This window comes from Hyaena hyaena, unplaced genomic scaffold, assembly GCF_003009895.1.
Source record: "Hyaena hyaena isolate Hyena2069 unplaced genomic scaffold, ASM300989v1 scaffold_143, whole genome shotgun sequence".
NCBI classification, from domain to species: Eukaryota; Metazoa; Chordata; class Mammalia; order Carnivora; family Hyaenidae; genus Hyaena; species Hyaena hyaena.
Genome location: NW_024080775.1, coordinates 2,680,553 through 2,703,940, shown reverse-complemented (window position 1 = coordinate 2,703,940; position 23,388 = coordinate 2,680,553). Strand labels below are relative to the sequence as shown.

The following is a 23,388-nucleotide window of genomic DNA, read 5'->3' as shown; positions in this document are numbered from 1 at the left end:
TCTTTTTAGAGAATTAAAATGGACTTCCTTATAAATGCTATCCATTGGCTCTAGTTCCTTCTTCAGTTATAGCCTTAAGAAAGAAACTACTGAATTTTCAGGGAGTGAAAATTGTATATTATAATGGTGGAAGGGGCGCCTGGGTGGCTCAGGCAGTTAAGTGTTGATTCTTGGCATCAGCTCAGGGCATGATCTCACAATTCAGGAGTTTGAGCCCTACATTGGGCTGAACTGACAGTGCAGAGCCTGCTTGGGGTTTTCTCTCCCTCTCTCTCTGGCCCTCCCTGTGTTAACACTCTCTCTCTCTCAAAATAAACAGACTTAAAAAAATTAAACTTAAAAAAGAGAAAAAATAATAGTGGAAATACACAATTAAACATTTGTTCAAAGCCATATAATATATATCACCCAGAGTGAACCCTGATGTAAACAATGGATATTGGGTGACAGGACATGTCAATGTCATTTCCTAGATTGTAACAAATGTACCATTCTGGTGAATGATGTGGAAACCTCCAGCTTGCATATATGGGAGCAAGTGGTATATGGGAAATCACTATGCCTTCCCTCTCAATTTTGTTGTAAACTTAAAATTGCCCTAAAAAAATTATGTCTTTGAAAACAAAGGGGTAGGGGTGCCTGGGGGGCTCAGTTGGTTAAGCATCCAACTTTGCTCATGTCATGATCTCATGGCTCGTGGGTTCGAGCCCCACATCGGGCTCTGTGCTGACAGCTAGCTCACAGCCTGGAGTCTGCTTTGGATTCTCTCTGCCCCCCTCTCTCTCTCCCCTGCTCATGCTATCTCTCTCTCTCTCTCTCTCAGAAATAAATAAAAACATTTTTAAAAATTTTTAAAAAAGAATGAAATAAAGTTGACATTATTCTTATGAATTCAGACAACTACTGAATTATATATTTCATGAGTGACGTTTGTTAAGTGCCTTCCATATCAGCGTTTTTTGTTCAACACTATTTTCAGAAAAGCCTTGAAATAATTCTTAATGTATAGATACTTACAATNCACACTATGATAGTTAATTTTATTTGTTCAAGGGCTTATATTTGCAAGCACTGAACCAAGCATGGGCGTTGATTCTGTGAGCCCAGATTCACATATTTAGGAGGACAAAAGCAAACTGTGACCCATGTATATGAATGAAAAACTAAAGGCTCATGGTTAATCACATTGTATTTTTAAATCTCTACAGCTTAGGAGCCAGAAGTCACAGGTCTTTTAGGTCTTTCTGAATGTCCCACAAAGTATCTGCACTTTTCTTGAGCTGAGCAACCTCATCATCCTTCAGCTTCTGGTTGATAACACTGGTTAATCCCCGAGCGTTCAGGATGCATGGAAGGCTCAAGAAGACTTCGTTCTCAATGCCATACATTCCCTGCCAGAACAAGAGAAATATAGATTAAGAAATGAAACCACAGATAAGAATGATCCCAGATCCTATGTTTAAACAGAAAGAAACATAGGAATTAAAATAAGCACAAACTCATTCTTTAATTTTCAACACTTACAGGCCCATATTTTCTAAATACTTACATTTTGAATTTGATTTTACACACAGATATACAAAATAGAAGATAAAACTAGAAATTCTAAGAAAGTAATAAGTAGTTTATTAAACTTATTGACACATCTCTCTCTGCTTATATACACTTTAATAAAGTCTCATATGTAAGTCTTCACATTAAATTGTATTCTAATGTGTTTCTTAATGGGCTGCTTTTCTTGAAATCCTAAATTTTTAAAAATTCTTTAGTTTAGGAAGGAATTTCAGATGATAGCTAACCAACAAGCCCAGAGTAAGTAGTTGGAAGCCACCGAAAGGCAAGATTTCTGCAACATCCAAGAGTTGCTGAAAAAACGAGTATAATTTCCAAAGCACTTTACCAGTTTCTGTAAAGCAATTTATTTATTCACAGGATCTATTTAAGCATATAACTAATTGGATTATTTAATTATATTAAACAAGTTACTTTTACTCATTTTTAAACATTTTTTTTAAAGTTTATTTATTTAATGTCTACATCCAACGTGGGGTTCAAACTTACAACCCCAAGATTGTCACATGCTCTCCGCCTAAGCCAGCCAGGTGTCCCTATTTTTTAAACTTTTAATTCCAAAATTTTTGTATATACGGGGCACTTGGGTAGCTCAGTTAAGCATCTGACTCTTCACTTTGGCTCAGGTCATGATCTCACAGTTTGTGAGATTGAGCCTTGTGTCGGGCTCTCCGCTGGTGGCATGGAGCCTGCTTGGGGTTCTCTCTCTCTCTCTTTCTACCCCCCACTCCGCTTACACTCTATCTCTCTTTCTCAAAATAAATAAATAAACATTAAAAAAAAACTTTTGTACATACATCAAAGTAGAGATAAATAAACAAATTCCAAACACGCACTCCAAGTCTGAGGGGAGTTATCCAAATTTTGCCATGTTTCTTAAAGTTTTGCTATTATAGGACTTAAAAAACCACAAACACCTGACACCACATTTTACCACCAAATACTTCTATATCTTTCTCTGTTGCATGTTTCCTTTAATCTACTGCATTTTCCCCTTAGGTTTTCACCCCTGCCATTGACTTGTGGAAAATAAAATCAGTTAAGTCAAACACTGTTTTAATACAATCTTAGTTTTATTGAAAAATAATCATTTTTCTACTTAAGTGTTTTATAGCTTTTAAACTGAACTAAATATGCTAAGGTATCAGATACTGCAAAGACAATCTATAGGTTAATATGTCAAGTTGAAATAAAGCTATTATACATTTTGAGAATGTGTCAAAAAAGATTCAGAGTTAATATTTAATAACAAGGGAGAAAAAAAGAGACATGTCCATAAAACTTTGAGATTCAGAAAAAACTAGATTGAGGCTGTCTTGTCCTTCTTTAAAATCTATTCACAGTATACAATACTAAAACTTATATTATATTTGTAACAGTTTCTCTTACCTTCACCATTGTTGACACTGGATGAATCCTGGATAGATTTTTCAGCATGGATTCAATGAGATCAGCCACACTTAATCCAATAGCCCAGTTGGTATATCCTTTTAGTTTGATGACTTCGTAGGCACTAAGGAAAGAATCATAAAGAGATCATTGAAATCAGATTTGATAATTACCGAAACTGGACTTTTGGATTTGATTTCTGCTCTGTCTCTTATTAACTGTGCAACCCTCAGTAAACCCTTTTGATGTCAGTGTCCTCTTTGATAAAATGAAGATAACAATGGTATCTATTTTACAAGTTTGTTAAATGACTTAACATATATGTAAAGATGTTTAAAGTTATAAACCCTACCTAGTAGGCTCTTATATGAATGTTTTGATAAATTTACATAGCTTATTGTATGCATGCATATTTATAAAGTTACAGTGGTAAAAATAATTTTTCCAACAATTATTTAATTGTGGAAAGGACACACATTCAAAGGACAAAATATACCTTGATTTTGAGGTCCCACTTACTATCACCTAGAATACTAGGACTAACTAACCCAACAGCAAAGTGAAGACAATACCTTGGTTGGCAATTTTCGAGCATAATTTTTGCATCTTGAAACCCACAATGGCCCTGCTTGTGTTATAGCAGGAGTAACTAAAATTACAATCTAAGAAACTGGGATTAAATGCGATCACTGGCTAGAAGACCTTGTACAAGTTACATGACCTGGGTAAGTCCCCGTTTTCTCATTTGTAAAATAAAGGGATTAAGTTAACTGAAATGCTAAGGACCCTTTCACATTTTTAAACAATTTTTTCCTCCATTCACAGGTCAAATTCCAGGGGGGAAAATCATTACATTTAAACTAAGCAAAACAATTCCATGTTTGAGAAAGTCTTGTAATTCTCCACAAATAATAATTGCCAACCTTTATTAAATATTCATCAGTGTTACGTATGTGTTTGTAACTCAATTTTTATTATTCTATTACCATATGATTTTACAGGGTAAAAAACTGAGATTTAACTTCAAAGTTAAATGGCTTCTGCAAGACTATATAGTTAGTACCAGTGCCATGATCTGAATTCAAGCCTGTATCCTTTACTCTATTCTAAAATGACAACTTATTTTATAAGCATGAAGGTCACAGAAGGGCAGATGGTTAGTAAAACAAAAAGAGAGAGATAGGGGGAGAGAGAAAAGAGGGAGACCTCTTTAGTTGAGTGTGGAAAGGTAAATAAATCATAGCTTTCATACTTTCAGCAATCAATCAGCAAGTGTTCATTTTAGGCAATTATGAGACACAGTATCCAGGTTCTATGTAAGCCAACCTTATTTATCAATAAGAGACAATTTGAAAGCCTTTCTCCCTTCTCACTTGTTAATTCCACATTTTGCTCTTCATCCCTATACAATAGAATTTCTCCAGAAAAATATCTGTTCCCTAGGGGGACTTACATGGCAGCTTTGACCAGCAAAATCAGTCTTGTCTGTTTTAAAGAGAACGGCTGCATATTTACTATACTAAGAGTTTACCTGAGCAGGCAGCCATGGAAAGAAACGGTTTACAATTTTATTTGAATAAAGATGAAATTAACCATCTTAAATCAACCCCTTTCACTTACCTTTCAACCACCATCTTATGCACTTCCTTCCAATTTTCACTGTCATTGTCTGTTCCCATTTCTGGATTCAGCTCCTGGAGAGAAACGCCTGCCACATTCACTCCGCTCCACACAGCCACTGGAGAAAACGGATACACATTCCATAGATTTCTGACACTATTTAAAAAACCCTTTTCTTCTTAGTTCAGATTTCACCTCAGAGGCAAGTTTGTGAATTCCCCCTAGAACTGCCCTGCTCCCAAGACAACTGGCCCCGGCAAACTTTCCCCCAAAAGGAGACGTGCTTTCGCACAGCCTCACATTTGACATTTTAACTTTCAACCATTTTGGTGCAACAAAGAATTGTTGTGTCATACATCCAGAGAATATGAAATTCCTCGCCTCCCTCTTGGTTTGTGAAAAGGATTTCAGTTCAAGACTATCCTAAACTTTTGATTTGAGGAAATCTTAACTTCCTTCCTACTCATTTTTCTTATATAAACCTCTTTCTTCTGGAGCAAAGTTTTAAAAAAATCCTATGATAAGGTCCAAATATACTCTAATTATCTCTTTTCATGTCCCAAGTTTAGTCCATCCCTTGAAAGAAACTCCATGTAACTATGGTGAATTTTTCTGGTCTTAACTGGATCAAACAGCCCTTCCCAGAATGCCTCCAGAGGCGCAGCAAAGGTCTAACATTGACTGACTACATGTTTTGGATGGTTAACGCGTAAGAACACTCTTACCTGTTTCAGCCTTACCTTCTACCCAGAAAAAATTACATATTAAAGATGTAGACGTACAAAAATAAATAAAACATGTTCTTGCTGTGGACAAGTTCAGAATTTACTGGGAGAAGCAGGCAAAGGTAAGTAAAACAATGGGTGAGCTATCACAGAAGTATGGAGAAAAGATAATTAAAACATAAAAGTCTACTTAATTTAGGGGAAAAGGGTATCAGAAAGGGTTGCAAAGGCATGTCTAGGTGGCTCAGTTGGTTGAGCATCCGACTTTGGCTCAGGTCACGATCTCATGGTTTGAGAGTTCGAGCCCCACATCTGGCTCTCTGCTGCCAGTGTAGAGCCCACTTCGGATCCTCTGTCTCTCTCTCTGCCCCTTTCCGTTCATGCTCTCTTTCACACTCTCAAAAATAAACATTAAAAAAAAAGGGACTGCAAAAAATAGGCATTTGATGTAGACCTTGAAAAATAAGTATGGTTTCTTAGGGACCTTTGGAGGAGGGCCCTGTAAACTCAGGAAATATGAGCAAAGGCACGGGGGAAAGTCTAGAATGGCTGAAACTGACTATGAAAGGGCAAATATGCCCATGGCCAAATAAGACCTCCTTGTAAGTCCACAACCTCTGTGCATTCAGGCTAAGTGCTGAGAAAACTAAGGTACTCTCATGGCTTCTGATGAAACTACGAAATCTACAAAGTCACTGCTAGGGTTGTATACAATACAGGTCTAATGTGGAAATAGAAAAAAAAAAGCATTTTGGAAAAAATGTCAGTGATGAGTGAACAGAAGACTGAATAGGAGTCAGAAGACATGTTTCCACTTGCCACTAACTAGCTGAAGGATCTTTAAGAAGCCACTGTGCCTGCTTTGCCTCATTTTCTTCTTCATCATGATGCAAGCCTTAAACTGTAGGGCACATATTATCACTTCTAGATCTGTGGTTCTAAGAACTGCACAGTTGTAATAACTAGCATTGATTGAATTTTCACTGTACTAGACATCATGAGAGTTTTTTATATAGGATATAAATTCAAGCAAATCCTTGTATATTAGGAACTCTTGAATGAAGTGGCACAATGTGCCTGAATAATAATTAGCATGATTATATAAAAACGCACAAATACAACAGTCACAAGACCAAATTCTTACACCAAAGCAAACACTTTACTAAAATCACATTACACTCTCACTAAATTCAAAAGAAAACTTATACCTTAACCGTTTAGTGAGAAAATAGTTACTTGCATATAGGGCAGATATGAATTTAGTAAAATAAGACTACCATCAATATTAAAGTGTTGTGGATAATTACAGTTTTACACCATTAGCCTATACAACATATTTTGGTTTAATAAATAAGCTTAAAAGTTATAAGATACAATTAGAATTGTTCATAAGTGTTTTTACATAATATTGTTTGGAATAGAAATATAAATTCATTTAAAATTGTCCTAAGTTTATTTTTAAATTTTATTTTGTTTTTTAAATTTTTTATTAAAAAAATTTTTTTTAAGTTTATTTGAGAGAGACAGAGAAAGTGAGCAGGGGAGGGGCAGAGAGAGAGAAAGGATCCCAAACAGGCTCTGCCCTGTCAGCGCAGAGCCTGATGAGGGGCTCAAACTCACAGACCATGAGATCATAACCTGAGTTGGAACCAAGAGTCGGACACTTAACTGACTGAGCCCTCCAGGTGCCCCTATTTTTTATTTTATATATATATTATATATACATAAAATTAATTTATATATATATAAAATAAGTAGCCATCACACTTAGAGTGGAGTTCAATGCAGGGCTTGAACTCATGACCCCAAGATCAAGAGTTGTCTGCTCTTCTGACTGAGCCAGCCTCATTTATTTAATATTTCTGTGCCCCAGAGAACAGAAATATTAACTTAAATGAAAGGAGCAATTTTAACTTAAAGAAATGTTTTTGTAACTGTTTCAAAATAAAGCATTATAAAAGAAATGGAGTGCAATGTAACTTTAATGTTGGTCTTTTTACAATGATTAATTTTATGTCTAACAATTCTATTTAAATTCCTAAAGAAAATATTTGAGATATTTACCAAATGTTCTCTTACTATTTAAGTGATAGTTATTGATGGCTTATTAAAAATCAGACTTCATTTCTTTTCTTTTCTTTTTTTAAGTAGGCTCCATGCCCAACATGGAGCTTGAACTCACGACGCTGAGATCAAAAGTTGGATGCTCTACCGACTAAGCCAACCAGGTGCCCCCAAATCAGATTTAATTTAAAGCAAGATTTATTTTACACTACAGAATTGTAGACACTGGTTATGTAAAAGCTTTTGTTACCCATTTATTCCCCCTTCAGTAAAGATGATGGATATAATACCTCTGTCCACTGAAAGGACCTAGAAGCAGAGACATACCAGGATCATGAGCAAACCTAAGAGATCTTGGTTTCTAAACATCATTCCTCTTAGAAGGAAACAGAGCTCATCAGGGAACAAGGAGGTATAGCACCAAAAAGTTTAATACCAATATGGTGCACTTTACTGTTCCAGAAACAAGGAAGGGGTCAAAAAATGCTGGGATATGTCAAAAAGACACAGGAGCCAATTTAGAGAACCTGTTACTTGTCCAATCTGGGACAATTACTTCGTTACGGTGACAGCAAAAGAACATTTGTGGAATAAAATAAAAATGTGAGTCCACATTGATATAAATAAATGAATACATAACTGGGGAAGATAAAACTCTCTTTTACGGTAGAACACAATAAATAGAGAATAAATGATTGAATATTGTGTCTGACAACTATCAGAGTAACAATATATTTAATGAAGAATCATCAATGACCATTAAACTTAACAGGCAAAAAGCTGATAAGGAATGTATACATATTTACCTAGTCACTATCAAAGTATTCTCCCACAAATTATTTATTTGTAACGTGAAGTATGTGAAAATAATAGAAAAATTAAACAGAAAAACAAAAAATTCAGAATGGCAAGAATAATACCATAAGTACACATGAGAATATTATGGATTTTTTCCTTACCACTTGAGTCGCCATGTTCTCCCAAAATCCATCCATGGCAGCTGCTGGGATGAATGCCAAGTTTTTCGGCCATAAGATAGCGAAATCTAGCAGAATCCAGATTACACCCACTTCCAATCACACGGTGCTTAGGCAGTCCACTTAGCTTCCAGGTAACATATGTAAGAATATCCACTAAAAGGTTTAAAAAATATGTGACTAAATCAAAACTGATTTCAACTGCTACATCAATTATCAGGGTCCTAGCTTCTTCCTCCCCAGCTTTTCCAGCCTTCAAATGAGATGTGGCCAGAAAGATATGAACATTCACTTTACAGAGTTGAGGGATAATGGAAGAGAGAACCAGACTGTCACATCAATTTCCTCCAACTGTAATGTAATACCATGATGGTAATACATGTCATCATAACCCAAAAACCGTAGGTTACTAAATTACTAAGACATACTACCACACATCTGCCTGGGCACGGGATACGAATCAATAAGCAATTGTGATAGTACAAGGGATTTACATTTTGTAGTATTTAATGAAAGGATGTCTAGGGTAGAACCTCTATTCTGTGGTGGCACAGCCCTGAGACTTCGTAGAGTAAAACTTGCTGGTCTAGACAGGATCACAGCACTTAAGGCTAAGCTGTCAGAAGGAGAAAATGTGCACACAAGGAAGGCAAGAGGTTAATCTTGCAGTCTTCACCCTCACACATAGATAGACCCTGGTTAAGATATTTTAGGGTCATTTTGGACAGGATATTATAAACCATTCCTTGGCAACTTTGATTTGGTGGGAGTAACTCTCTGGAGAGTTAAGACTTTGAAGCTATACCTGGAAAGTTGTATAACCAGTTAATAATGTCTGCGTTAGGCACAGGATGCAGCAACTTCCCATGTGCCAGCTGTCACTCCTGTTGGAAGTCTATCTGCCACTATGTACTCACAACAAGTTGCATATATAAGAGTGAGCTATTTCGTAACCTGCAATTCAGGATTGCAGACAAGAATACTAAGAAAATCTTTATCCTTGCTGGCTCCCAAGTCTTAGTATTCCATAAATCATAAGGATTCCCCTGGTTCTTATTCACAATCTTCCTCTATGTGAAGTGTCAGAGACCAACGGTTTTATCACTTGATCAATGTATCTAGTATACTCACCGATAAACAGTATGTTTGGTGGCAAATTATAGACACAAGTGTGAAATAGAGAGTGGATTCTGACTATTTAGATGAAATAATGCAATTCTTTCTAACCAGAAGTTTTAATGTTTGTTGTGCAAATGTTGATTTAGCGAAAAAAGCAAGTAACATTTGGCATCAGCATGTATTTGTGTATCAGGACCATCTATTTCTATCTTTAAAACTGGACTAATGGCTTTTAAACTTTTCTCAATTTCAACGCCACTAGAATACACTTTTTGGCCAGCAGAAGGTCAAATATGCTAAAACGTTTCTCACAAATTGAAGCCACATTTCAATGTTTCATCACACATCCCAGGATAATCTTCCTAGAAAATTTAAAAAGCTTCTAGACTCTGCAACAAACTCTGATGAAAGAAACAGATGCAACTGTTTTATATAGAACTCTTCTCACAGTTTTAAACATTTGGCCTGGGACTCTGCCATTTGTTTTGAAAACACTCCTCTTTTGCGGCCAATAACAGAAGACACAAGAATTGCTTCAAGAATTGCTTCTGCTAGTTAAATACTAGAACGTATTTTTTAAACCAAAAAACAAAAATAAAACAAAGCCCAAAACATTTAACTTAACAGAAATGAATCTGAAAACATCACTATAATAAAATACCTGGATTGGAGACCACAATTATGATACAATCGGGACTGTACTTGACTATCTGAGGAATAATGAATTTGAAGACGTTAACATTCCTCTGCACCAGGTTGAGGCGGCTCTCTCCTTCCTGTTGGCGGACTCCTGCAGTTACCACCACAATCTTAGAATTGGCGGTCACAGAGTAATCTTGAAGGAGAGGGAGAAAAGAGAGGTACTTGAAATACAACTCTTCATCAAAATATATTATGAGATACTCTAGAAATTTAAATATACAGAAGCTTCTAGAACTTATAGAAGAATTCCATACTGTAAGAATTACTTATGGAAGAATTATGTATGCAAGAATTCCATGTTATAAGGATTTGAAGTCTGATGCTCAAGAAAAATGGCTTCTTCCTCTGTGCGCTACATAGAAACCATCCAACTGGCTCAGAGAACGGACCAGGGAAAAAGAAGGCCTTAAATTATGTTTCTGGCCAACAAATTCAAAATGCTCTTGACTTGAGAGAATATTAGATTGCTAGTAATTTGATAAAACAGGAACAATGAGTCCAAAGTTCAAGAGGCAGCCCTCCAACAAAAAAAAGGGACTTAAGGACACTTCTAGGTTTGTAATATTAATCCAATCTATGAAGGGGAAGGAAGACATAGAAACTAATTTGTCCTTGTAATATGAATTTTATTTTGTTTCTTCAAAGCACTCCGATTACTTCGTGCATATATTTTTTTTGGGGGGGGGGGAAGGTGTAAAACATTCCTGTTCTCAGATACACATGAACAAGCATTATGATACAATTTCCTAAAATGTTATGCATCAAATGTGTGGAAGTCATGTGGGAAGCATTCACAGAGGTAATACTTGCGTTTGTCCTTGATGATGAATTGAACTGAGAAGGAAAGAAAAGCCGACAACGCTAGACTCACCAGGATGGAAGAGTAATTTTATATCAGAGGGAGGGCATCTATTATTAGATCACTTTGGGCATGAGACGTAACTACCTTTATCAGCCACAATTTTAGGTGTCTGAAGAAATAAGCTCCCATGTTGCAGATCCATCATTTCTCCTTTGAGTTTATCTTCCAAAACATCCACAAGGGCAAGTTCATCAGCCAGAGACTAGAAACACCAGAACAGGCATTAGTTAGTCCCCTAAGCCACTCTAGGGCGCCTCAGCACACAAACGCAACAGAGACTCTTTAAATGGCTAAGTACCAAGTGTCTAAAAACCTTGAGAATTTTATCATGGAGTTAGGTGTGCTCTTTAAACTGCATGAAAAAGTCTTGAATAATTAAATATTAAGATTTAAGACACTGTTTTTTCTAAATCTTACCTTTTAGTACTCAATTAGGATCCAATTACCATGATATAAATCATTTTAAAAATATGTAGACAAAGATTCCTCATGAAACCAACAGTTCAACAGTGATCTCAGGATATACAAGACTTCCCATTAATGAGGGGTGGTGAAGATTCACCCAGACCCAGAAACAACCTTGGCCAGTGTCCATCCCTGAAGTCATCTCCAGTTTGGAGTGTTTTTTGGAGGGCAGATTTGGTTTAAACCATCAATATTTTGATCACAGAGTGGGATTTGAAGCCCTGGTTGAATCCTGAACTCCCCAGGTTGGCTTAAACCAACCTGACTGTCTTTCGGGGGAAAGGAAGAGGCATTCTATGGATGAGCTCTCTAAGCTCTCGTGTTTTCTATTCCAATTGTCATCCTCTGCCACTCATTCAAAAGAAAAGTCTAAATCAACAAATATCCTAATTTTGATCTGGTGTCATAATTCTTTATTTTATAAAATGTTTTATATGTAACATGTTTTATGTTTATATGTTCTCTATATCTTTACATGAAGAACGGGAGAAAACAAAGCCTTGGGTTTTCCCTTTATCAATCACATACGATATTTACTTTAGCAAGAACTTGATCTCTTCTTGAAAAATTAGGGGGGAAGGAGATTGTCAGTCTAGATATATCCAAACAACCTTTCAGCTTTCAAATTCCTTTATCTATGGAAACACATAATTTGTGAAACCTTTGTAAAAAGTAGGTATCCCTCCCACTGAAATTCACTAGAGTCCATGCCTTTACTGTCTTCAGGACTGTTAGCAAAATAATTAGCTTAATATATCAAGATGGAAGCCCATTTAAAATGTGGATACTGCTTCTAAGGATAGCATCATCAGATATACAGGAGAGGGGTGTTGATAGCGAAAAGGGTACATAATTGGGCTCAGTAGGCATTTTTGAAAGGAAAAGTAGAGTAGTCTAGGGTGGAACTCGAGGTGTCTGGCAGACACTGGCCAGCAGAGGGAGAAGCCTGTAAGAAAACTTGACCTACTTTAGCTTGCCAGTCAAAGCAGGTCCTGCTCCCTGTAAGAGCCAACGAAAGAGCATCATCCCGACTCTAGAATCCCAGTGGCTTGCTAACCTCAAGAAGTAAGCTACAATAGTCTTGCTTGTGAGGGTTTCTGAGACTTGAGCCTCCCAATATGTTAATTCCAAACAACAGGTTTACTTGCAAATTTATGAAGTAACCATTTTGTGAACTGGGGATTACTGAGTAACTATTTTCTCATTTCCATATATATCAAATACTGACATGGATTGTTAAGTAAGTTTTATTTAAAAACAGGTTTTGATACTTTTCAGACGGTTTTGTGCCTTTGTAGCCTCTGACAAGGTCTCACAAACCCTCGTTTGTTTTTCTACACCTTAAATTAATGTACTATAACTTAATAATAGCCATAATGTTCTGTCAAGGTACTGAACACTTGGAATATCACTTTTATTTTAGTAACACCACATGTGTGCTGCTAAAGTCAGCATAGCAAAACAATTTGGGGCTTAAGTGGAAAAGGATGTCACAGGATCTCAGATCCTGTCTTTTCTTTCAGCCAGTGGGTGTAGAGAATTGGCTGAGAAGCGCATCTTCAGCTGGTAAGGAAGGAAAAAATAATTGTAGCACTGAATTTAGCTGCATCTGCACAACTGAATATCCTCCAAGTGTGGGAGCAGGCAAAAGAGAAGATGTGTGACTAAGTACTGACACTTGTTTGACTGAAATAAATCTCCTTCTGTGTTCATACACCGGTTCCCCCGCCATCCTAAAGAAGAATGTTCCCATCAACACATTTGTAAGCAGAAATGGCATAAAACAGAAGAAGCAATTACCATTAATTTTTGAGAATTCTCAGATCCCAAAATAGCCTCTCTTACGCTTTCCTGATACCTCAGGACACATTCTGCTCAGATGCACAAAATTAAATTGAGGTAAAGCATAGATGCTCAGTTCAAAGCTGGAGCGGCTTGATGCTGAGATGCTGAGTGGGTGGGGTGTGGTTCCGGAGAAGGAGCTGGTGGGGCCACTCACTGGGGTGTGTGCTGCCTCTATAACAAAATAAACTCTGACTGCTTTTTGCTTTTTATCTTTTTGAGGTAAAAGGGAAAATTTTATTGGAATTTTGTTTGGTTAGTGGAAACAGCTACTAGTGCTTTTCAGTAGAAACAAAATGGCAGAACATGAGCTTTCAAAAAGCAGGAATACCTGTATTATAAAGCCTATGAATTCACCTACGTTGTTAACATATTTAAAATAGTTTGAAATAGGGGCGCCTGGGTGGCTTAGTCCGGCTTTCGCTTAGGTCATGATCTCGCGGTTCGTGGGTTCAAGCCCCGCGTCTGGCTCTGTGCTGACAGCTAACTCAGAGCCTGGAGCCTGTTTCAGATTCTGTAACTCCCTCTCTCTTTCTGACCCTCCCCTGTTCACGCTGTGTCTGTCTCTCTCTCTCTCTCTCTCTCTCTCCTAGAAATAAATAAAAAAATATATAAAATAAAATAAAATAGTTTGAAATAGCAAGGCTTAATTTCGAAAGCAGTAATCTTATTAAGGAAAGGGTCAGGTAGAAGGCAAAAACATTACTATTGAACCTGACCCTTTGTTTAACATACAATAAATACCTTTTAATACAAAGTCCTGTGTGGACCAGAGGTGGCCATATTTGCCTCTTGATCTTCTTAGCCAATAAATTACTTGCCACCAATGCCTTGGTATTAGATCGTTGCATTTTTATAGTCAAGTGTTTAATCTGCATGAAGTTTTGTGGGAGAAAAAGGTATAACTTTTTCCAAATAATGAACTAAACAGACAAGCACCATTTATTCAGTGATTGGTGGAATGCCACTTCTATTATATTAGTAAATACTGCTTGGGCCTTTTTCTGGGCTTTCATTCTATTTTATTCACCGGTCTGTTCTTGCACAAGTACCAAATTTTAATGATGTCCTACTTTTAAGCCAAGTCCTGTTCTCTTAAAACTACTTCACAATAGTCCTGTAATTCCATTGCTCCTAGGAGACTTCTCAGGCTGTGGCTGTACCACAAGAACACGGTGCGCTGTCAGTGAGGACAGATACTCCAAGGCAGTTGGACCCTGGGGCTAAGGGTTTACAATAACTTTGCATGGGATGGAAGCTCTGCAAGACCCTGACAACATGATTCAGTCGACATTCAGAGCCTCGCCTTGGCAGCTTACATGCAGAGCCTGTGACCGGTAGTAGGGCGAGAGTCCTATTTAGCAATAGCAGCCATGGAAAAGGAAAAGCTATGATCAAAACTTGACAAAATGTGATTACTAGGAATAGCAGAAACATTTATTTTTGTGTCATACATACTTATTACTAAGTATGCCAGACATTCTACTAATCAGGACCATAGAAATGAACAAATTCAGCAAAGTCGCTTCTCTCACAGAGTATCTCAGAAAGGGAATAGAAATTAAGCAAACAATTTAAAATGATTTCTAACAGAGGTTGAAGTGTTATAAAGACCATAAGGCAAGGATGCCTGGGTGGCTCTTTCAGCTCAGGTCATGATCTCATAGTAAGATCCAGTCTAGCCCCACGACGGTGGGGAGCCTGCTTTGGATTCTCTCTGCCCCTCTACCATTCCTGCTCACAGGCACTCTCAAGTTCTCTCTCTCTCTCTCAAAATAAATAAAACAAATAAAAACGTTTAAAAAAGACCATAAGGCAGGGTGATGCTAAAGTTTCGCGGGCGGGGGGGTGCCCGGGTGGCTCAGTTGGTTAAATGTCTGACTTCTACTTAGGTCATGATCTCACAGCTCATGAGTTCAAACCCTGAGTCGGGCTCTGTGGTGATAGCTCAGAGCCTGGAGCCTGCTTCAGGTTCTGTGTCTCCCTTTTTTTCTGTCCCTCCACCACGCATGCTCTGTCTCTCTTTGTCTCTAAAAAATAAATAAATGCTAAAAAAAATTTACAGTAGTCAAATTAGGATTATTATTTAAAAAATAAATAAAATAACGTTTCTGGAAAGGAAGTTAACTTGATATTAGGTAGTCAGGGACTGCCTGCCTACAAAGCATGCTATCAAAAAGGAAGAAGTCAATGCTGATGGTCTAGGGTAGAACATTCCAGCTGACAGAACACGTAAGGAAAAGGTTTTCTCTCTCTCTCTTTTTAATATTCATTTATTTTTGAAAGAGTGGGGAAGGAAGGGGCAGAGAGAGAGAGAGACACAGGATCTGAAGCAGGCTCCAGGCTCTGAGCTGCCAGCACAGAGCCCGATGTGGGGCTCAAACTCACAAACCATGAGATCATGACTAGAGCAGAAGTTGTATACTTAATTGATTGTGCCACCCGGGGGCTCCTAGAAAAGGGTTTTAAGCAGAAATTTTGGAGAAAGATGGCAGATGGTAAATGATAAACTCAGAGATGGGAACGGTGCCGCTGATGCTGTGTAAATGGCGCCCCCTGGAGGTGTGTGCACTCCACCGCCTTACTCTGTGAAATCTCGGATTTTGAGAACTGTGTCCTGTGAAACTATTAGAAAATTCAAGTACAGGAGCTACAATTTTTATCAAAGCTTACTATGGTTAATATAAAGGCTGTGAAGATCGGGAGAGTGGGAAAAAGCAGCAAAAAATAATTTGAGTTTTTGTAGTGATGGGACACTATACTAGGGAGCCTCAGTTGCCATCTCAGGCCTAGCAGAGAGAGGTGTGGGCCTCCTCACCTCTCTATCTCTGATGCACCAGCTTGGCTCACTTCCTGGGGGGAAAGCAATGTTTATTCTCTGTAACGCACACCAGTCCAGGGATGGACTCAAAACCAGATCAGGAACTTACTATCTCTGTGTGATCTTAACCAAGTGGCTTACCTTTCTACTTTGTTTCTTTCCAACTGTAATACAGAGATGGCAATGCCCCACCAGCTTTTAGGAGTAAATGAAGTAATACAGAAACATCTGACAGAGTAGGCACTGCTCTGGCCTTTCCTTTATTAAATTAGTGGCATTTATAATCCTTACCAACTATGAATCATAATTCTGAGGCACTTTAATCCTTACCCACTAAAATAAGATTTAAACATTTTTAATCAGTAAAATGGTCTTTGAATAAGGCAGTCACTCCTTTGTAGCATTGCAATTAGAAGATGCCTACTGTGTTAGCAGTTGGGGCTGTTCTCTCAAGCAGTTGAACTGCGCCAAAGTGTTACATAACTGCGAACAGTCACAAGCTACTAAGTTTGCAATGAAAACCAGAGGTACTTCTCATGGAATGACAGCTCAGATGCAGTTTCCTGAAAAGCCCAAATTTTGAGATTAGTAGGAGGAAAAGAAAAATCTTTAGCTCATATTTCACTAATACTTTTGTGTTTATAACTGCCTAAATCCTAGCATAAAATAAAAAGAAACTGGAGGCACTATGGTCAAGAGTTCAGAGCCTGGGTTCAAAATACAGCTCTACTGAGGCACCTTGCATTCTCAGGCAGTGCACCATGTGACTCTGATCTTGGGGTGGAGAGTTCAAGCCCCATGTTGCAGGTACAGTTTACTCAAAAATGTTTAAATAAAAATTAAAAATGAAAAACAAAACACACCTCTACCACTTCAGTTCTGTGACTGTGGGCAGGCTGCTTAATCTCTTTACACCTCAGCCACCTCCTCTGAAAACAGGACATGAACACCTCCCATTCTGAGGTTGTTGCTTAAAATGAAGGGTTTTATTAAAATACTTTCAATATGGTAAACATTCAATAAATGTTTTAAAAGTAAGCTGGAATATTTTTCATTTTAACTGGCATGAACAGTGAGCACTAAACTGTGATTGCTTAAATTCCCTGTAAATTTGGAAGCAGCCATCCTAATAATAGGCACCAAGTAAATAAGAGCTAGAAAAATGTAAAAGCAGAAAGACTTCATTGGCGTGTACTACATATTTTAGTTGATCCTTTGATAACTTCTGCAATTGTTCCTTGAGAATTTAAACTTCGCAAACAGAAACATGCTTGGCTAGGGTTATTCAGGCGGCCTTCAGATATAACACAAAGGGACAGTGTACTCTACTGAAGGCAAAGCAGCATTTTTTTAGGGGGGCAGGGTTCCTACATTTAAGGCAGCCTTCAGAAAGATCAAGGAATCAATCCAGTGAGGTGAATAAGAAAAGGCTTCTTTCCTCAAAAGTCCTTGGAGACTAAAAAAAGCGATGGCCTGGCCTACCTGGGGTATATATTTGGGAAGCCAGATGTCTATGGAGATATATAAGAAAAAGTCTGCAGAGGTGGAAGGTGCTAAGAGTATGACACAAGTGTTAAATCTCCTGATGCTGATAACCATAGTGATTATGTGAGAATTTACGTCCTACTAGGAAATGTACTCTGAAGGACTTAGAAGGTTATTTCCATAACCTCACAAAGTCCTTGTGCAGAATATTTACTAATTATAGAGGGTAAAGGGACCTCTGCAGTAGAGAAATCTTGTACTCGTCACTTCAAACCAGGGCACCTTGGGCACTACCAGTAATAAGACTAGCTGATCATCACGTGCCTGATGTGTGTGATGCTGCAATAAGATGACATCACTTAGTGGTAACTCCACCCCAGAACTTAACCTGAACCTAATAACAAGGAAACATCAGACCAACATAAGTTGATGGGCATTCTACAAAACTGACTTGTACTCTACAAAATTGTCAATGACACAAGAGACAAAGAAAGCTGAGTAACAGTTCCAGACTGAAGAAGAGACATGTCAAGTATATAAAATACATGATTTTGGATTGGGGTTAAAACAGCTGTAAGAAACTATAACACAGTTGGGAGAATTTTAACTCTAAATACTATGCATTAGATAACAGTGTTGTATCAATGTCAATGTCCCTGAGTGTAGGAATTATGGTGGTAATATAAGGAGAGTATTCTCAGTAAATACATGTTCGTGTATTTAAAGGTGAACTGTCATTATGTCTATAACTTATTTAAAATTGTTCAGGAAAAAAATATTTTAAAGATACAATAAAATCATGAAGTGTCTAAAGAGATTGTATACACAAGCTGAAATTATCACGCATGGTGTTCTTAATATGTACCTTTCCCAGAATGCTGATGGCACATGCCATACCAACTTGTCCAACACCCACTACAGTGATCTTATTGTTTGCGACGGCTGTCTCTTCTTCGGCAACTGGTGCAATCAGTTTTTCCTTAAGAGTTGCCATTGTGTCCTGCAAGAAAAGAATCAAAACATTATACATGCACCCACATGTGAAACCCAGATGGGAATAATCCATAAACGTTACTGTTGCAATTTCTGAACTATAGCACTATTGAAAACCAGCCCAATGTTATTCTCCAACACAAAATCTATTTAAAGAACCATGTAACCCACTTAATGGAGAATTTCATTAAAACAAAAACTTCCACAGAGTCATCAGAATTTGGGTTCTTCTCTTCGGCCTATGATTCTGTGCTAGTATATAACAAGTTGTAACAATTTTGTCTGGTGGCTCTTCATTTATTGGCTGAAAGACATGAATATTTACATTTAGAAGAGCCTACTTGTTTCCATTCCCCTGTAAAGAATTTATATGTAACTATATGAACGCATATGGAAGCTTGGTCTAAAATAATTAATGGCCAGTCATGAATAGAATTCCTACTGCTAATGGTTATTATCACTCTTTGAAGATAGGGACTGGTTCTTCTACTTTAAGTCTCACTTAAAACCTGTCACAGTGTACTGGACATATAATATTTACTTAATAAATACGGTGATAGGAAAAGGGTGATGAATGTTTACATAAAATCTTCAGAAGTATTACTCTCAATTCCACTTAGTGTTGGAAGCTAACTGGAAAGTGGGTACACACTTAATAAATTTTCCTTTCAGGGAGTCACATTAGGAGAATATCAGCCTTTGAATCGGTTTCTTTCTAGCCATTAAAAAAAAAAAAAGAGAAAGAAAGAAAGGAAAACCTGTTGGAAAACATTCCATTTGGTAACACCAAATTTATCTGTGACATCAGATACTCAGGTGCATTTTTTTGGATAACTAAAATGGCACAGTTACTGAAATAAACTTCACAATTCTGTGGCAACTTAGAACACAAAATATTCTGCCCGGACTTCTTAAACAGAGAGGGTAAGGATCACAACGAAGCCCCTTCTTCAAATGTAACAATCACTTATAATCGTAACCCATTATTAGTTTAGTTTTCTCTTCACTTTTTATGCTAGATTATCACGTCCACTATACCCATTTCACAATTGCAAACTGTGCCCTCCTTTCCAGTCCCCTTTTTTGTTTCTCATCTGCAGTGGACTAAGGAACACCTCGTTTAGTAACTGTATATCCTGTTAAGTAATTGAGTTGGTAAGCCTCTAAGTTGGTATAAAGTACTTGAATTTGGAGACAATTATGTAACAACTATTTTGTTCTATAGCTATTTTTCCTCCCCAAAATATTGCCCTCCCCCCATCAGTAGGAAATAAATTTAGAAATTATTTTGCAGAACAAAAGAAAAAATAGGAGTGTTAAGAAAATAGTCAACTTAGTGCGACTGTCTCCACAAATTGATGGCATTACAGAGAAATTCACTGTACACGTCCTGCGTTTTGAGCACAATCTGATGAATGCCGCATCTTTTCTTGTTGAACAGAGACACAAAATGCTTATGTTCTCTCCACTGCGTCTATTTTCGTTAGCTGGTTATAAGATCCTTATATATAGAATCCAGTAAGCGGTGGAAAAGAAAAACCCAAAAATGCTTGCTATATACAGATTAGTTGTACAGACAAACCTTCTAAATTAATTTTGGAAACTTCAGAAACTACAGTTTAGAGACTCAAGTCAACACATGTTTTCTTTCAGATCTTGCTGGAGAAAAGCGCTTTAATTTTTTTCCTTAATAGGAGTTATAAGAAATTACAAGAAATGTTCTCTCTTATATATGCAGGCCTATGCCAAGACCTGAGTGGTGGCTGCAAAGAAAAAGAATGATAAACAAGACTGGGGTGCCTGGGTGGCTCAACTGGTTAAGCCCCGGGATTTCAGCTCAGGTCGTGATCTCGTGGGTTTGGGGGTTCAGCCCCACGTGGGGTTCTGGAGCCTGCTTCAGATTCTGTCTCTCCCTCTTTCTCTACCCTTCCCCTGCTCGCGCTCTCTCTCCCTCTCAAAAATAAATAGACATTAAACATTTTTAAATTAAAAAAAAAAAAAGAATGGTAAACTGGGTAAAAATCTCTGACCCTTGGTACTTTCCATCCCAACCTTCTGTAGCGCCTCCGCTGGTGGAGATCCTCCCCACCCCCACCTGCTCCCTGCGCATATAAATCATTAGATATGAGCCAATGAACCAGAGCCTTAAGTTCCAGAACAAAGATCCTCTCTGGAGACCATCCCTCAGTTTTAGCCGGCTAAAAAGCCATGTTTTGCCATGTAATCCCCCCCCCACACCGGCGCCAGCTCTGCCGGGGCCCTAACTGCAGCTCGCCTGGCTGGCGGCGCACAGGCCACCTCTTCCTCCCCGCGCGCACACCCGGAGAGCAGCGGGTCACAGGGGAGGGCAGCGGCCACAGACCTCCCGGAGGTCTCTGGGGAAAATTCCAGCCCTTCCTTACTCTCCACACCCAAAGCCGGCGAGTAAACAAAGCAGCCGAAGCACGAAGAAAGGAGGCCAGAAGATAACAGGCCCGGGTCTCCAGGAAGGCCTGGATCTGTGGCCGGGAGAAACCGAGTGCAGATCGTCCTGCACCCGCATCCCGCCAAAGCGGGGGCAACTGTCCGTTACCGTGCTGGTAGCTTCCAGTCCCCAGCCCTCACCGCCCTCCGGGCCCCTCTCCCGCCCCCCGTTCCTCAGGCACGTGTCCGGCCGCGGCCCGCAGGCACGGGGGGGGGGGGGGTGATGCGGCCGCCAGAAACCGGTCAAGGACGTGCAGAACCCGGCTTCCGGCCGCACATGCAACAAGTCTCTGCGCTGATGCAGCACAGGCTCAAGGAGGGCTCTGCGGCGCGGAGGGCGAGGCCTGGGGCTCAGCCTCCTCGCCGCCTTCCTGTTCCCCAGCAGAGGGCACGGCCTGCCGCCCCAAACCCTGGGGTTGAGCCAAGGCGCAGTCCGGATGCTCGGGGCGTTAAGGCCCCAGAAGGCGGCAGCCCTTCTAGGTCCTTCTCCCTAGTGTCGCTACGCAAGGGCTCCCCTGCGAGTGCCACCCGGGTGTCCCTGAGCCAGGATTCGGGGTCCTGGGCTGAAACGTACCGGACAGAAACGGCTGTAAAAGTCGCACGAAGAAGACAATGTCCGCGGCAAGCGTCTCCTTCTGCCCAGAATCTGCGAGGAGAGAACGGGAGGCGGGGCCCACACTCTCCGCAGCCTCTTAGCTTCCTCTATTGTGATTGGAAACCGGATCGCAGCCAACCCCTCCCCTCGGCTCGCTCAATCCCCTTCAAGGACAAGGGCTCGAGTGTGCTCACGCTCTCTCCCTCCTCACGTGAGGAGGTCACCTTCTGATGGCAAAGGCAGCCTCTGCTCTTTGCAGCCTCACAATTTGTGGACTCTTCAACACAGAGGCCCCGTTATTCCTAAAACTTGCCCATCTTTGGCTGCTCTGGCTCTTATGCTCTAGTTAGGATGCATGTAGTGCAAATAGAAAGAACTGTTATTTTGCATTTCAGGTCAACTTTAGAGGATCGCCATTCTTAGCCAAGAAGTTGGTGGCATGTTCTCCTGGAATAATATTGGTGCTTCCGAATGTTTTTTAAAATATAACTGGAGGGAAAAAGAGAAAAGAAAACCTGAAATTTCAGTTTTCACCTTTCTTGGTTATAAAGTTCATCTGCTACAACAATGACTGCTCTGCCCCCACCCCCACCCCTGCACCCTCAAACTTAATTCAGCAAATACCCATTGATTTCCTACCAGTTGTCTGACAAGATCTGTGAGGCCTAGTAACAGCCTTCTGAAGTTCCTCTAGAAATCTATGTGCTCTCAAGGGCAGCTTTGCCGCAAGGAAAGATAATGGAGCACTATGCTTTTTCTCTGTTAGTTCCTGAGCAACTGCAAAAATGAATGTTATCATTCATCTCTGTGTCTTTAACATCTAGCCCAAGTGCCTAGTACAATACAATGTTGGTGAATGAATGAATGATTAAGCAGTTGAAGGCATCCTGAAGATTTAGCTTCAGTTATGTGTTGGGGGGGGCGGGGGGGCAGGTGTTTTAAAATGCTTTCAGGTGGGGCGCCTGGGTGGCTCAGTCGGTTAAGCGGCTGACTTCAGCTTGGTCATGATGTCGCTATCTGTAAGTTCAAGCCCTCCCTCAGGCTCTGTGCTGACAGCTCAAAGCCTGGAGCCTGCTTCAGATTCTGTCTGTCTGTCTGTCTTGTCTCTCTCTGCTCCTCCCCTGTCCACGCTCTGTCTCTGTCTCTCTCAAAAAATAAATAAACACTAAAAAAATGTTTAAATAAAATAAAATGCTTTCAGGTATAGCAAACAACCTGAATGTGAAAGGGAGTTTTTGTGTTTCTTTTTATGTAAATGATCATGAATCCTGTAATTGCTGCTTGCATTTAATTTTTGTGCCAAGCATTGAAGGTACAAAGATGAATGTAACACTATGCTCCCTGAGATGCTCCCAGTTCAAAGGAAGCAAGTAGGCAAATTCTTTCAATTAGAATACAATGGGGTAGGTGGGAATAGAGATTTGGTTAAAGTACAATAAAAAATCAAAGAGAGAGGCCACTAAAAATGGGCCTGTCTAGATGAATTGAAAAACTTCCAACTTCCCAGGATTATAGCAATCAGTTCCTGGTCCAGTTACAAATTCAAACTTGGATAATAACGAAGAGGAAGAGGTTGGTTGATAATCTCAAAAGTATCCATTCATTGTGAATCCAAGTTTGAAGAAAGACTTGAAAATTATCCTAGCATGACTTCTTTCTCACCTACTTTTTGAAACAATCTACGTGTCCTGTAG

General features: G+C 39.1%; 1 protein-coding gene across 1 annotated transcript; it reads right to left on the bottom strand.

Annotated features, from left to right (window-relative positions):
* Positions 1-1,021: 1,021 nt before the first annotated feature.
* Positions 1,022-21,783, bottom strand: LDHB (lactate dehydrogenase B). Its single transcript, XM_039238576.1, has 8 exons — positions 21,674-21,783; positions 18,509-18,643; positions 11,115-11,232; positions 10,128-10,301; positions 8,330-8,503; positions 4,582-4,699; positions 2,962-3,085; positions 1,022-1,391 (listed from the first exon to the last, which is right to left on the bottom strand). The coding sequence occupies exons 2-8, from the start codon at positions 18,635-18,637 to the stop codon at positions 1,224-1,226; spliced, it is 1,005 nt and encodes a 334-aa protein (XP_039094507.1). The 5' UTR covers positions 18,638-18,643; positions 21,674-21,783; the 3' UTR covers positions 1,022-1,223.
* Positions 21,784-23,388: the final 1,605 nt, after the last annotated feature.

Coding starts and splice junctions, on each gene's coding strand:
- LDHB (XM_039238576.1), bottom strand. CDS start 18,637: ATGGCAACTCTTAAGGAAAAACTGATTGCACCAGTTGCCGAAGAAGAG. Junction 11,233..18,508: donor CCATCAGCATTCTGGGAAAG/GTACATATTAAG, acceptor TGGTGTTTCTAG/TCTCTGGCTGATGAACTTGC. Junction 10,302..11,114: donor TAAAATTGTGGCTGATAAAG/GTAGTTACGTCT, acceptor CTCTCCTTCAAG/ATTACTCTGTGACCGCCAAT.